The sequence below is a fragment of the Cervus canadensis genome, chromosome 30, assembly GCF_019320065.1.
Source record: "Cervus canadensis isolate Bull #8, Minnesota chromosome 30, ASM1932006v1, whole genome shotgun sequence".
In the NCBI taxonomy this organism is placed as follows: Eukaryota; Metazoa; Chordata; class Mammalia; order Artiodactyla; family Cervidae; genus Cervus; species Cervus canadensis.
This window is the reverse complement of record NC_057415.1, coordinates 14,296,225-14,311,693: the sequence shown is the minus strand read 5'-3', so window position 1 is coordinate 14,311,693 and position 15,469 is coordinate 14,296,225. Positions and strand designations below refer to the sequence as shown.

Below are 15,469 nucleotides of genomic sequence, written 5' to 3'. Positions count from 1 at the left end.
TAAGTCTATGCCCCAACCACTCGTGTCCAACTCATTGCAACCCCAGGGACTGCAGCACTCCAGGCCTCCCTGTCCATCACCAACTCCCGGAGCTTACTCAAACACATGTCCATCTTATCCTCTGTCGTCCCCTTCTCCTCCTGACTCCAATCTTTCCCAGCATCAGAGTCTTTTCAAATGAGTCAGTTCTTCACATCAGGTGGCCAAAACATTGGAATTTCAACTTTAACATCAGTCCTTCCAATGAATATTCAGGACTGACTGATTTCCAAAGAATGGCAAGGAGAGATAAGAAAGTCTTCCTCAGCAATCAATGCAAAGAAATAGAGGAAAACAATAGAAGAGGAAAGACTAGAGATCTCTTCAAGAAAATTAGAGATACCAAGGGAACATTTCATGCAAAGATGGGCTCAATAAAGGACAGAAATGGTATGGACCTAACAGAAGTAGAAGAGATTAAGAAGAGGTGGCAAGAATACACAGAAGAACTATACAAAAAAGATCTCCATGACCCAGATAAGCACGATGGTGTGATCACTCACCTAGAGCCAGACATCCTGGAATGTGAAGTAAAGTGGGCCTTAGGAAGTATCACTACGAACAAAACTAGTGGAGGTGATGGAATTCCAGTTGAGCTATTTCAAATCCTAAAAGATGATGCTGTGAAAGTGCTGCACTCAATATGTCAGCAAATTTGGAAAATTCAGCAGTGGCCACAGGACTGGAAAATATCAGTTTTCATTCCAATCCCAAAGAAAGGCAATGCCAAAGAATGCTCAAACTACTGCACAATTGCACTCATCTCACACACTAGTAAAGTAATGCAAAAATTCTCCAAGCCAGGCTTCAGCAATACATGAACTGTGAACTTCCAGATGTTCAAGCTGGTTTTAGAAAAGGCAGAGGAACCAGAGATTAAATTGCCAATATCCACTGGATCATCGAAAAAGCAAGAGAATTCCAGAAAAACAGCTATTTTTGCTTTATTGACTATGCCAAAGCCTTTGATTGTGTGGATCAAAATAAACTCTGAAAAATTCTTCAAGAGATGGGGATACCAGTCCACCTGACCTGCTTCTTGAGAACCTGTAAGCAGGTCAGGAAGCAACAGTTAGAACTGGATGGAACAACAGACTGGTTCCAAATAGGAAAAGGAGTACGTCAAAGCTGTATATTGTTACCTTGCTTATTTAACCTATATGCAGAGTACATCATGAGAAATGCTGGGTTGGATGAAGCACAAGCTGGAATCAAGATTGCTGGGAGAAATATCAATAACCTCAGATATGAAGATGACACCACCCTTATGGCAGAAAGTGAAGAAGAACTAAAGAGCCTCTTCATGAAAGTGAAAGAGGAGAGTGAAAAAGCTGGCTTAAAGCTCAACATTCAGAAAACTAAGATCATGGCATCCAGTTCTATCGCTTCATGGCAGATAGAGGGGAAACAGTGGAAAGAGTGGCAGACTTTATTTCTTTGGGGCTCCAAAATCACTGCAGATGCTGACTGAAGCCATGAAATAAAAAGATGCTTGCTCCTTGCAAGAAAAACTATGACCAACCTAGACAGCATATTAAAAAGCAGAGACATTCCTTTGCCAACAAAGGTCCATCTAGTTAAGGCTATGGTTTTTCCAGTAGTCATGTATGTATGTGAGAGTTGGACTATAAAGAAAGCTGAGTGCTGAAGAATTGATGCTTTTGAACTGTGGTGTTGGAGAAGACTCTTGAGAGTCCCTTAAACTGCAAGGAGATCCAACCAGTCCATCCTAAAGGAAATCAGTTCTGGGTGTTCATTGGAAGGACTGATGTTGAAGCTGAAACTCCAATATTTTGGTCACCTGATGGGAAGAACTGATTTATTGGAAAAGACCCTGATGTTGGGAAAGATTGAGAGCAGGAGAAGGGGATGACAGAGGATGAGATGGTTAGGTGGCATCACTGACTCAATGGACATAAGTTTGAGTAAACTCGGGAGTTGGTGATGGACATGGAGGCCTGGCCTGCTGTGGTTCATGGTATCGCAGGGAGTTGGACACAACTGAGTGACTGAACTGAACTGAACTGATTTCCTTTGGGATGGACTGGTTGGATCTCCTTGCAGTTTAAGGGACTCTCAAGAGTCTTCTCCAACACCACAGTTCAAATCATCAATTCTCCTGTGCTCAGCTCTTTTTATATTCCAACTCTCACATACATACATGACTACTGGAAAAACCATATCTTTAACTAGACAGACATTTGTTGGCAAAGGAATGTCTCTGCTTTTTAATATGCTGTCTAGGTTGGTCATAGTTTTTCTTGCAAGGAGCAAGCATCTTTTTATTTCATGGCTTCAGTCAGCATCTGCAGTGATTTTGGAGCCCCAAAGAAATAAAGTCTGCCACTCTTTCCACTGTTTCCCCTCTATCTGCCATGAAGTGATGGGACTGGATGCCATGATCTTAGTTTCTGAATGTTAAGCTTTAAGCCAGCTTTTTCACTCTCCTCTTTCACTTTCATGAAGAGGCTCTTTAGTTCTTCTTCACTTTCTGCCATAAGGGTGGTGTCATCTTCATATCTGAGGTTATTGATATTTCTCCCAGCAATCTTGATTCCAGCTTGTGCTTCATCCAACCCAGCATTTCTCGTGCTGTACTCTGCATATAAGTTAAATAAGCAGGGTGACAATATACAGCCTTTCCTGATATACTCCTTTCCTGATCTGGAACCAGTCTGCCATTCAGGTATGACCTAAATCAGATCCCTTATGATTATACAGTGGACGTGACCAACGGATTAAAGGTATTAAATCTGGTAGACAGAGTGCCTGAAGAACTATGGATGGAGGTTCATAACACTGTACGGGAGGCTATGACCAAAGCTATCCCAAAGAAAAAAAAATGCAAGAAGGCATAGTGGTTGTCTGGGGCAGCTTTAACTGAGGCAAGGAGAGAAGCAAAAAGCAAGGGAGAAAGAGAAAGATATATCCAACTGAATTCAGAGTTCGTAGAAAACAAGAGAGATAAGAAGGCCTTCTTAAATGAACAATGCAAAGAGAAGGAGAAAAATGATAGAATGGGAAAAACTAGAGATTTCTTCAAGAAAATTGGAGATATCAAGGAAACATTTTATGCAAGGATAGGCATGATAAAGCACAGAAAAGATAAGGATCTAACAGAAGCAGAAGAGATTAAGAAGAGTTGGCCAGAATACATAGAACTATATAAAAAAAGGCCTTAATAATGCAGATAACCACAATAGTGTGGTCACTCACCTAGAGCCAGACATCCTGGAGTGTGAAATCAAGTGGGCCTAAGGAAATATTACTATGAACAAACCTAGTGGAGGTGATGGAATTCCAGCTGAGCTATTTAAAACCCTAAATGATGATGCTATTAAACTGCTGCACTCAATATATCAGCAAATTTGGAAGACTCAGCAGTGGTCACAGGACTGCTGGTCAGTTTTCATTCCAATCACAAAGAAGGATAATGGCAAAAAATGTTCAAACTACCATACAATTGCACTCATTTCACATGCTAGCAAGGTAATGCTCAAAATCCTTCAAGCTGGGCTTCAACAGTATGTGAACCAAGAACTTCCACATGTACAAGTTGGATTTAGAAAAGGCAGAGTAATTAGAGATGAAATTGCCAACACTTGTTGGATCATGGAGAAAGCAAAGGAGTACCAGAAAAATCTTACTTCTGCTTCATTGACTATGCTGAAAACTTTGACTGTGTGAATCACAATGAACTGTGGGAAATTATTTAAGAGATAGGAGTACTAGACCAACTTATCTGTCTCCTGAGAAACCTGTATGTGGGTAAAGAAGTAACAGTTAGAACTGGAAGTGGAACAACTGACTGTTTCCAAATTGGAAAAAGAGTATGACAAGGCTGTATATTGTCACCCTGGTGGTTTAACTTATATGCAGAGTACATCACGCAAAATGCCAGGCTGGATGAATCACAAGCTGGAATCAAGATTGCCAGGAGAAACAACAACAACCTCAGATATTCAGATGATATCATTCATTGCAGAAAGTGAAGAGGAACTAAAGACCTTCTTGATGAAGGTGAAAGAAGAGAGTCAAAAAGCTGGCTTGAAAATCAACATTCAAAAAACTAAGATCTTGGTATTCAATACCATTACTTCATGTAAGTAGAAGGGGAAAAAGCGGAAGCAGTGGCAGATTTTATTTTCTTGGGCTCCAAAATCACTGAGGATGGTGACTACAGCCATGAAATTAAAAGACACTTGCTCCTTAGAAGGAAAGTTATGACAAACTTACACAGCGTATTACAAAGCACAGACATCACTTTGCCAACAAAGGTCCGTATAGTCAAAGCTATGATTTTTCCAGTAGTCATGTATGGACCCTAAAGGATGTTGAGTGCTGAATAATTGATACTTTTGCATTGTCCTGAAAGAGACTCTTGAGAGTTCCTTGGACTACAAGGAGATCAAATCAGTCAATTCTAAAGGAAATCGACCCTGAATATTCGTTGGGAGGACTGATGCTGAAGCTAAAACTCTAATACTTTGGCCACCTGATGGTAAGAGCAGACTCATTGGAAAAGACCCTGATGATTGAGAAAGATTGAGAGCAAAAGGAGAAGAGGGTGGCAAAGGATGAGATGGTTAGAAAGCATCACTGACTCAATGGACATGAATATAAGCAAACTCGGGGAGATAGTGGAGGATGGAGGGGCCTGGCATGCTGCAGGCCATGGAGTTTCAAAAAGTGGGATACGACTTAGTGACTGACCACCACCACCAACAAACCATAAGTTTATTTTTCATGTCTGTAACTCTGTTTCTGCTTATATGTGAAATCTACCAAAAAAAAAAAAAAAAAAAAGAGTGGGCTTCCCTGGTGGCTCAGATGGTAAAGAATCTGCCTGCAATTCAGGAGACCTGGGTTCAATCCCTGGGTCAGGAATTTGCCTTGGAGAAGGAAATGGCCACCCACTCCAGTATTCTTGCCTGGGAAATCCCATGGACAGAGGAGCCTGGCAGGCTACCATCCATGGGGTCGCAAAGATTCAGACATGACTGAGCGACTAACACACACATTAAAAAAAAAGAGTACAAATAAATTTATTTACAAAGTGGTGGCTTCTCTTATTGTGCAGCATGGTGTCTAGACGAGTGGGCTCAGTAGTTGCAGCCCTGAGCTATAGAACATGGGTCCAGTACTTGTGGCACATGGGCTTAGTTCTTCCGAGACATGTGGGATCTTTTTGGAACAGAGATCGAACTGGTGTCCTCTGCACTGACAGGCAGATTTGCATTTACACCACCAGGGAAGTCCTAAAACTTAATCTTTTATTGTTTTTTCTTGGCCCTGCCACACAACTTGTGGAATCTCAGTTCCCTGACCAGAGATTGAACCTGGGCCGTTACAGTGAAAGCCTGGAATCGTAACCACTAAGCCACCAGGGAACTCCCTAAACATAAAACTTTAAAAAAATTATAGTAAAACATAAGATAAAAATCTCTAGGAATTAGGGCTTAAGTTCTTAGACCTAATTCCAAAATCATCCATAAAATTTTTAAAAATGATAGTTGGATTTCATTAAAATTAAAAACTTTTGCTTTGCCAAGAGCTCTTTTAAGGGGATGAGTATAAAAACTATAGAGATTATTTGTAAACCACATGCCTGACAAAGGACTCATACCTAGAATATAAAAGAACTTTCAAAACTCAACTGTAAAAATGCCAGGCAATTCACTTAGAATGTGAAGAGACATGTCACAGAACAGGTAAGGTAAATTTTTTGGCAAATAAGCACATGAAAAATGTCCAACATCACAAGTCATTCAGCTCAGTTCACTTCAGTCGCTCAGTCGTGTCTGACTCTTTGCGACCCCATGAATCGCAGCACGCCAGGCCTCCCTGTCCATCACCAACTCCCGGAGTTTACTCAAACTCATGCCCATCGAGTCGGTGATGCTATCCAGCCATCTTCTCCTCTGTCGTCCCCTTCTCCTCCTGCCCCCAGTCCCTCCCAGCATCAGGGTCTTTTCCAATGAGTCAACTCTTCGCATGAGGTGGCCAAAGTATTGGAGTTTCAGCTTCACCATCAGTCCTTCCAATGAACACCCAGGACTGGTCTCCTTTAGGATGGACTGGTTGTTAGGAAAATGCAAATTAGAAAATGCAAATTAAGTGCTGTATCTTTATGTGATGGTGTGCACATAATCTACTCATGTTAAAATGCCATAGAGCTATACATGCACTTAATACCAACCTCAGTTCCTGGTTTTAATATTGTACTATCATAAAATATATAAAATGTAACTATTTGAGGAAATTGGGTGAAAGGTACACAAGATCTCTCTGTATTATCTGTGCAACCTCCTGTGGATCTATAATTATTTTTAAGTAAAAACTTAAAAGAAATTTTTTAAAAATTTATTTTATTTTTGGTTGTGCTGGGTCTTCATTGTTGTGTGAAGGCTTTGTCTAGTTGCTGCAAGAGGGAGCTACTCTCCAGTTGCAGTGTGCAGGCTTCTTGTTGTTGTGGCTTCTCGTGTTGCAGTGCACACGGGGCCTAGGGTACGCAGGCTTCAGTAGTTGCGGCTTGCCGGCTCTAAAATGTGGGCTCAGTAGTTGTGATGCATGGGTTTAAGTTGCCTGGTGGCATGTGGAATCTTCCCGTGCAACCTGTGTCCCCAGGATTGGCAGGCAGACTCTTAACCACTGGATCACCAGGGAGTCAAAAAATGTTTTTTAAATTTAGGAAAAACCTAAACTTTAAGTGACAGAGATTGATTAAATTTGGGGTGTCCATACAATAGACTATTCAGCATACTGGTGAAAAAGTATATATGAGTGTGAATAAATTTGCTTGTGTTTATGTGTGTATGAACTGAATGCAACAACCACGGGCCGGATTGCACTGAGGTAGGAAAGCAGATGTAAACAAGACAGTCAGCACTGCCAGCATGGAGCTTACAGTCTATTTAGGAAGCCGGACATCAATCACGCTAATGAGTTATATTGGGAGCATCAGAGGAAAAGCACTGAGTACCCAGAAGACCAAACCTTGAAGTCTGGGAAGGCTTCTATGGGGAAGCTGATGTTTTACCTGAGACTTGAAGGCTGAGTATGAGTTCCTTAGGTAAAGGGTATGGGAGAAAGGAGAGAGCCATTCTGAGTAGGAACACATGCACAGGCAGAGTCCTGGAGCTCACATGCAGGATGGAATGTTCAAGAAGAGAAAATAAGCTTGGTGAGCCAGGGCCTGGGTTTAGAGAGGGAGAGGATGGTGTTGGACAAGGCTGGTCAGCCAGCAGGGGTCAGGTCTTGGAAGACCTGGTAAAAGGAGTTAGGAATATTGGACCCAAGGCAGTGGGAAGTCAGTGAAGTGTTTCGAGAAGTAAAGGGCCATAGGTGAGGGCAGGGTGAGGATGAAGTCAGGGGACCAGACAGAAGGTGGTGGTTTGTTCAGACGAAGTAATGGTGGGGGTGGATAGAGAGGAAGGCATGGTCCTGGGGAGAGAGCTAGCAGGACTGACTGGACTGAATGATTGAAAGGCTATGGATGAGGGTGAGGAGGATGGTCAGGAGATGGTGGGGAGGGTGACACTGAAGTTGCTCCAGGAACCATTTGTCAAGATGGGCAGCAGTGGGAGAAAATCAGGGATTTGGGGAGGGGTGAGTGAGAAGGGGCAGATAAGTCCATCTCAGACGTGTTAAGGTTGAGGCATCTGTGGAATACCTGAGCAGGAATGTCTGGTGGGCAGGTGGCTCCAAGGCTGGGCTATCAGGGGAGATGGAGCTGTAGGTCTGGGAGGCAGCATCTGTGTGGGGCTTAGAGTTTTGGCTGCAGGTGAGATGGCCAAGAATTGTGTGGAATATAAAGAGAAGAGAGCTTTATTAGTTAGGACTCTGTTATAAATGTCAGGGATGAGTCAAGAAACCTCAAAGCTTCAGAGAGGGACTGAACCAGAGAAGGTCAGGCCAGGAGAGCTTTTTCCCTTGAAGTCTCTCATCTCACCTTCCCAGTTTTCTCTTGTTCTTTAGCCAGTGGCAGAGGAAAGATGGTCACCCCATAACTTCTATGTGGATATTCATCAGAATGCTGTAGCCCCAAACAGATTTCTGGAGCATAGAGTGGGCCAGTTGGAGTCACCACATTCCACAAGGTGGCAATGAAGAAAGTTCTTTAGATGTTCTGGCTGGGTATTCTGAGTGCTGGGAAGAACCAGGAGCAGCACTGATGTTTCAAAGGTCAGAAGAAGGGGAGTTGGCAAAAGCAAAGAGAAGGCATATGGAGAGTCTTAGAAAGAAATTCAGAAAAGAGGGAAGTGGACAGAAGCTCAGGAGAGACACATCTCACGAATGAGACAGGAGCTACTGGATCCAGTGCTACCAAGAAGCAGCGTAAGAGGAAGACTGGTAAGAGAAAGAGGTATGCCCAATTTAGTTGCAGCCTGCAGTGAGGACAGGAGAAGGGAGATAACCAGTGTAGGCAGATGTTCTCCATTCCAGAACCTAGATGAAGACAGAGATGGGGCAATAGCTGGAGGGAAGCCCTGGGTCTAGAAGGTATTATTTAAATTTTTCTAAGGCCAGTGAACTAAAGAGCCCTTGATGAAAATGAAAGAGGAGAGTGAAAAAGTTGACTTAAAACTCAACTTTCAGAAAACTAAGATCATGGCATCAGGTCCCATCCCTTCATGGCAAATAGATGGGGAAACAATGGAAACAGTATGAGATTTTACTTTGGGGGGCTCCAAAATCACTGCAGATGCTGACTGCAGCCATGAAATTAAAAGATACTTTCTCACTGTAAGAAAAGCTATGACCAACCTAGACAGCATATTAAAAAGCAGAGACATTACTTTGCCAACAAAGGTCCATCTAGTCAAAGCTATGGTTTTTCCAGTAGTCATGTATGGATGTGAGAGTTGGACTATAAAGAAAGCTGAGCACCTAAGAATTGATGATTTGAACTGTGGTGTTGGAGAACACCCTTGAGAGTCCCTTGGACAGCAAGGAGATCCAACCAGTCGATCCTAAAGGAGATCAGTCCTGAATATTCATTGGAAGGACTGATGCTGAAGCTGTACTCCAATACTTTGGCCACCTGATGTGAAGAACTGATTCATTGGAAAAGACCCTGATGGTGGGAAAGATTGCAGGCAGGAGGAGAAGAGGACGACAGAGGATGAGATGGCTGGATGGCATCACCGACTCAATGGACATGAGTTTGAGCAAGCTCTGGGAGTTGGTGATGGACAGGGAGGCCTGGTGTGCTGCAGTCCATGGGGTCACAAAGAGTTGAACATGACTGAGAGACTGAACTAAACTGAAGGCCAGTGAGGTCTATTTGTAACTCAAAGCCAGAGGAGCCAAAGGGGGAGGAGTGGTTCTTTTCAAGCCCCAGTGCAGAGTCTAGAGGATCAAGGACAAGGTGTGCTGCCAAGTGGAGGCTGCAGGATCACAGCTCTGAGAAAGAATAGGCTCTAGTTTGGGAGAAATCAGAGAATAGAACTCTGGTTTCATACACAGAAAATGTAATCCTTCTGATGACTAAATGAAGATATTTCAGAAACTTCAATGGGGAAGACTAAAGATTTTTAATAAAAAATCCAATTCTGCATTTGACTTCCACCTTGCTGAAAGTCCTTAGGAGATCATGCTGTAGAGCAGTAGCCTCACACTTTAGTGTGGAAGGTTGATTCTGGGGGCCCAGGGTTTCTGATTCTGTAGGCCTGGGGTGAGGTTCAGGAATTTGCATTTCAAAGATCCCAGGTGATAATGCTGCTGCTTGGCCACATTGAGAATCATTTCTCTAGAGCCTGGTTCTCAGAATCTGTATGTGGCCTAGGAATCTGGAAGTAAAGTGAATTTATTGAGTACATGTGCAAGTTGGATGAAATGTATCTAGCTGCAAGAAAAAAAGAGTATTAGAAAGAATGCAGGATTGTGAAAGTAAGGAAAAATATTAAAGGGAATATACAGGTTTGATTTTTTAATTAATGGTTTTTGTAGTCCTGAGGAAATATGAAAATAACAAAAATATTAAAAGGAATGTGGCATCTTTAAAGAAGGATAAAATTTGGTGTAAAGATAAAGGCCCTGGGGGAATCCCTGATAGTCCAGTGGTTAGGACTCTGTGCTTTCACTGCCAAGCATGGGGGTTCAATCAGAAGCTGCACAGCATGGCCAAAAAAAGAAAAGTCATTGTGATTTTACTAGTCAACAGCAAACTTGGCCCCATATTCCATGTGATGTTGCAAAGAATGCTGGCTTCCCACCAAGAGACTTGGGTCAAGCCCCAGCTTTATCACTGGCTGGTTTCAAGATGCTGTGTACCTTTCTGACCTCCATCTCTCCTCTTTCAGAAGAAGAGAAAAGTTCTCTTTGAAAAATTCTCTTTCAAAAAAATTTTATAGAGCCTCTTCATTGTTTCATAAAACATAATGTGAAAGTGCTGTGCCATAGGGAAGCAAAATTTTCCACCCCAAAAAGTGTCTCCATGGCATGAAAATTCATTCAGGCTGATTATTTTTAAGGCCCAAAAGACTCAGGAAGAACCTTTAATCTACCCCTCAGTTGCCTAAAACAATGTGGATAGTGAGACCTTGTTTCCGGAAGGGAGCTATTACCATCAATATTATAGTGTGAAACTAGGCTTGTAGATTGGCAAGAACTTAGCAGAGTCTGTTTGTTAGAATTGCACTCTGTATCTGCAGGGTCCAGGGAACATTTATTTACCAAACATTTGCTTTTCCATCTCCATGTGAATTGCCTTCCTCACCTTTGAAGTCCCAAGCCACTACCTCCAACATCCTCTTTTGTCTTTAGCTGGTGATGAGGGCTTTAGACATTTTGGCGAGTTACAATTTTCCTGGGTCTCTCCCATGTAAACTTATTACTAAACCTTTTTTTTTTTAATCCTGTTAATTTGTCTCATATCAGTCTAATTCTTAGAAGAGCCTGAAGAACTTAAAAGGGTAGAGGAAAATTTCTTTCTCCCTGAGAGTACTTTAAAAGATATAAAATCTCATATAATTTCAACTTATTTTTTTACCTTGAAATTTTTTTTTCAGGAACTTCCTGATGGTCCAGTAGTTAGGGCTCCATGATTTCATTCCTGGGTGCCCAGGTTAAAAATCCCTGGTTGGCGAACTAAGATCCTACAAGCCACATGGCTTCAGTTCAGTTCAGTTCAGTTCATTTCAGTCGCTCAGTCATGTCCGACTCTTTGCGACCCCATGAATTGCAGCACGCCAGGCCTCCCTGTCCATCACCAACTCCCGGAGTTTATTCAAACTCATGCCCGTCGAGTCGGTGATGCCATCCAGCCATCTCATCCTCTGTCATCCCCTTCTCCTCCTGCCCCTGACCCCTCCCAACATCAGGGTCTTTTCCAGTGAGTCAACTCTTCTCATGAGGTGGCCAAAGTATTGGAGTTTCAGCTTCAGCATCAGTCCGTCCAATGAACACTCAGGACTGATCTCCTTTAGGATGGATTGGTTGGACCTCCTTGCAGTCCAAGGGACTCTCAAGAGTCTTCTTCAACACCACAGTTCAAAAGCATCAATTTTTTGGTGCTCAGCTTTCTTCACAGTCCAACTCTCACATCCATACATGACCACTGGAAAAACCATAGCCTTGAACAGATGGACCTTTGCTGGCAAAGTAATGTCTTTGCTTTTTATTTTATTTTATTTATTTTTTTATTAGTTGGAGGCTAATTGCTTCACAACATTTCAGTGGGTTTTGTCATACATTGATATGAATCAGCCATAGATTTACACTTATTCCCCATCCCGATCCCATGTCTTTGCTTTTTAATATGCTATCTAGGTTGGTCATAACTTCCCTTCCAAGGTGTAAGCGTCTTTTAATTTCATGGCTGCAGTCACCATCTGCAGTGATTTTGGAGCCCCAAAAAATAAAGTCTGACACTGTTTCCACTGTTTCACCATCTATTTCCCATGAGGTGATGGGACCAGATGCCCTGATCTTAGTTTTCTGAATGTTAAGCTTTAAGCCAACTTTTCCACTCTCCTCTTTCAGTTTCATCAAGAAGCTTTTCAGTTCCTCTTCACTCTCTGCCAAAAGGGTGGTGTCATCTGCATATCTGAGGTTATTGATATTTCTCCCAACAATCTTGATTCCAGCTTGTGCTTCATCCAGCCCAGTGTTTCTCATGATGTACTCGGCATATAAGTTAAATAAGCAGGGTGACAATATACAGCCTTGATGTACTCCTTTTCCTATTTGGTACCAGTCTGTTGTTCCATGTCCAGTTCTAACTGTTGCTTCCTGACCTACATACAGGTTTCTCAAGAGGCAGGTCAGGTGGTCTGGTATTCCCATCTCTTTCAGAATTTCCCACAGTTTATTGTGATCCACACAGTCGAAGACTTTGGCATAGTCAATAAAGCAGAAATAGATGTTTTTCTGGAACTCTCTTGCTTTTTTGATGATCCAGCAGATATTGGCAATTTGATCTCTGGTTCCTCTGCCTTTTCTAAAACCAGCTTGTACATCTGGAAGTTCTCGGTTCACGTATTGCTGAAGCCTGGCTTGGAGAATTTTGAGCATTACTTTACTAGCGTGTGAGATGAGTGCAATTGTGCGGTAGTTTGAGCATTCTTTGGGATTGCCTTTCTTAGGAATTGGAATGAAAACTGACCTTTTCCAGTCCTGTGGCCACTGCTGAGTTTTACAAATTTGCTGGCATATGGCTTGGCCCCCTCCAAAAAAATTTTTTTTCAAGAGTTACTTCTCATAATGGACATGCTTCCAATGTGTGTATAATATTCAAGCTCAATCATTCTCTTTCCTATGAACATAATCACCAAATCGGTCTTCCTAACTTTAAATGTGTTATCTTTCACTTCCATCAGTTTCCAGCTCTCTGGAATTTTCTGCTCAGGAGGAAATCTCTATGTAGTATTTCTGGACCTGTCTTTTTGTTGCAGGAAGGGAGATCCCTTGCAGGGCCCAAGAGTGGGCTCTTGTCTAACACTCAGAAGTGAAATGTCTGAGGAGACACAAATGCTGACAGAGCAAGAGACTTTATCGGGAAGGGCTGCCCCGGTTATGAGCAAGAGAGTGAGGGAACCCAGGACTGCTCTGCCACGTGGCTCCCAATCTCAGTCTTGGGTTTTATGGGGATGGGATTAATTTCCTGGTCATCTCTGGCCAATCATTCTGACTTTGGGTCCTTCCTACTGGTGCACACATTGCTCAGCCAAGGTGGATTCCATCAAGGAAGATTTTGAGAGGGTGACAGGACATGTGGTATCTCCTTTTGACCTTTTCCCAACTCTTCCAGTTGGTGGTGGCTTGTTAGTTCTGTGTTCCTTATCAGGACTTCCTGGCTTAAATAACTCATGCAAGAGGTTACTATCGTGCCTGACCAATGTGGGTGGTTTCAATCAGTGTTTCCCCTAACATTTTAGCCAAAACTCACTGGTGTCTAGAGAGAACACAGCCTCTAGCTGAATATCTGTGGCAGCTACTCTAGTAAACAGATGGGAGAAAATCGAATGACAGTCGAAGCAGTAAGACCAACAATTTTTCATTTGATCCTTGCATAGGAAGCAGCACAGCCTCTGGATATGGTGATCTTTGGGAAGCAAGTTTGGAGCCTCAGCTTGTCACATATGTCATACTTATTTGCTCAGTGTGTGAAGCTGAAGCTAGCTGGATCTGTTGCTCTGAAAATAGTTCATTCAGATCTGCCCATTCACTTTTCCTTCAAAGCTCCTCTCACATTTGCCATCCATAATGATGTTAGGGTGTAGAACCAGAGCCCTAGTGTTCCTGCAAACATTCCCCCCTCCCCCACTGCTTCCAAAGTGTATGCAGTGTAGTCAGAATCTTAGACGACGGTGGAAAAAGAACTGAGCAAGCCCAGTGGCCATGTTCCTGCCTCTCCTTCCGCCATCCAGTCAGCTCCTTACAGTGAGGGCAGGAAGTTCACTCTCCTTTTTTCCAAATTCATAAGATTTGATTCCTTGCCTTTTTGAACATAAGAAAGGAGGGGAGGACAAGCCCTTCAAGGGATCCTTGGAAAAGCAGGTTTTGAAATCCAGTCTCATCTGCAGCTCTCCCCTTCCATCAAGAACCTCTGCTGCTTCTTCCTTGGATGCCTACCTCATCTTGTCTCACTGAATTCCCACTTCCATGCACACTGTTATCACTGTTAGCTGACAAGAGAGGCTTCCTCATGAAAATGTCCAGATTTGTAGACTTGGGCCCTGGGGGTGTGAACAGGCAGGGGCAGGGCCTTGAAGGGGCAGCTGCCTGGGTTGATTCCAGTTCTGCTTGATGTTGGGTGAATTATCTAATCACTCAGGCTCTGAGTTTTTCATCTGGATGATGGAGACCATAAATATACCTATCTCAGAGTGCTGTTGTGTATGTAAAATGAGATATTGCACAAAATCAGAGCTCAATGACCGTGGTCATTATAATCATTAAGGAGCATGGCTTATGATTTTTAAGAGAGGCTGTGATCTTAGCACCTTGGCATGCTGTTCTTGGCAGGATAGAGACAGCTATGTTCAGGAAATGGAGAAGTCCAAGAATGGCCTTTGCAATGGCTCAGCTAGACCCAGTCAGTAACATGGCAACTCGTTTTCTCCAGCTCGCTTTACTGCAGCTTGGAAATCTGGGAAGCGCACTTCCTTCCATGGTTCAAGCAGATCTGATATGCAGTTCAGTTCAGTTCAGTCGCTCAGTTGTGCCTGACTCTTTGCAGCCCCATGGACTGCAGCACACCAAGCGCCCCTGTCCATCACCAGCTCCCAGAGCTTGCTCAAACTCATGTCCATCGAGTCGGTGATGCCGCCTCTGGCAAAGGGCTCTCTCCAGAGACAGTAATGTTTCTCTTACTCTTTTTTGCAGACCTCAGAGGATGAGCCTTCTGAAAAGGATGCCCTGCAGCCAGGTCGCAACATTGTGGCTGCTGGCTATGCGCTCTATGGAAGTGCAACCCTAGTGGCTCTTTCCACCGGGCAAGGAGTGGACCTCTTCATGCTGGACCCAGTAGGTACCTGGTGATGAAATATGAGCCTTTGTGCTTTCATTCCTGTCCCCTGGGATAATTTACTGGTTATTCCTAATGCTTGCTTTGGGGGCCAGAGAGTCTGGTTTGGGGGACCAACAGCATCATCTAAAAACATTAAGATCTCTGTTCATGGGAGGGTACTTGAGGGGTTCTACATGGTCAAATGTATCACTTAGGTCCTGTTTGTGAGGAATTTATTATCAAAAAAATATATTCAGCTTCTGTGGTTTGTGGAACTACAATGACTTAAGAATCTCAATGCTGCCAATTTCCAGGCAGAAACAGATTCTTTTTATTTGTTTGTTTGTTTTTGGCTGCTTTGTGCAACATGCAGGGTCTTAGTTCCCTGACCAGGGATCCAACTGGTGACCCTACATTGGAAAGGTAGAATCTTAACCTCTGAACCACCAAGGAAGTCCCAAACATGGATTCTTTACA

The 15,469-nt window shown here is 43.0% G+C and overlaps 1 protein-coding gene across 1 annotated transcript in view; it reads left to right on the top strand.

The window, feature by feature from the left end:
- FBP2 (fructose-bisphosphatase 2) overlaps positions 1-15,469 on the top strand; it is a 43,690-nt gene that overhangs the window by 10,908 nt on the left and 17,313 nt on the right. Inside the window, exon 4 of the mRNA XM_043453695.1 lies at positions 14,869-15,009. Within this exon, the coding sequence (XP_043309630.1) occupies positions 14,869-15,009 (141 nt within the window). The remainder of the gene's footprint in view (positions 1-14,868; positions 15,010-15,469) is intronic.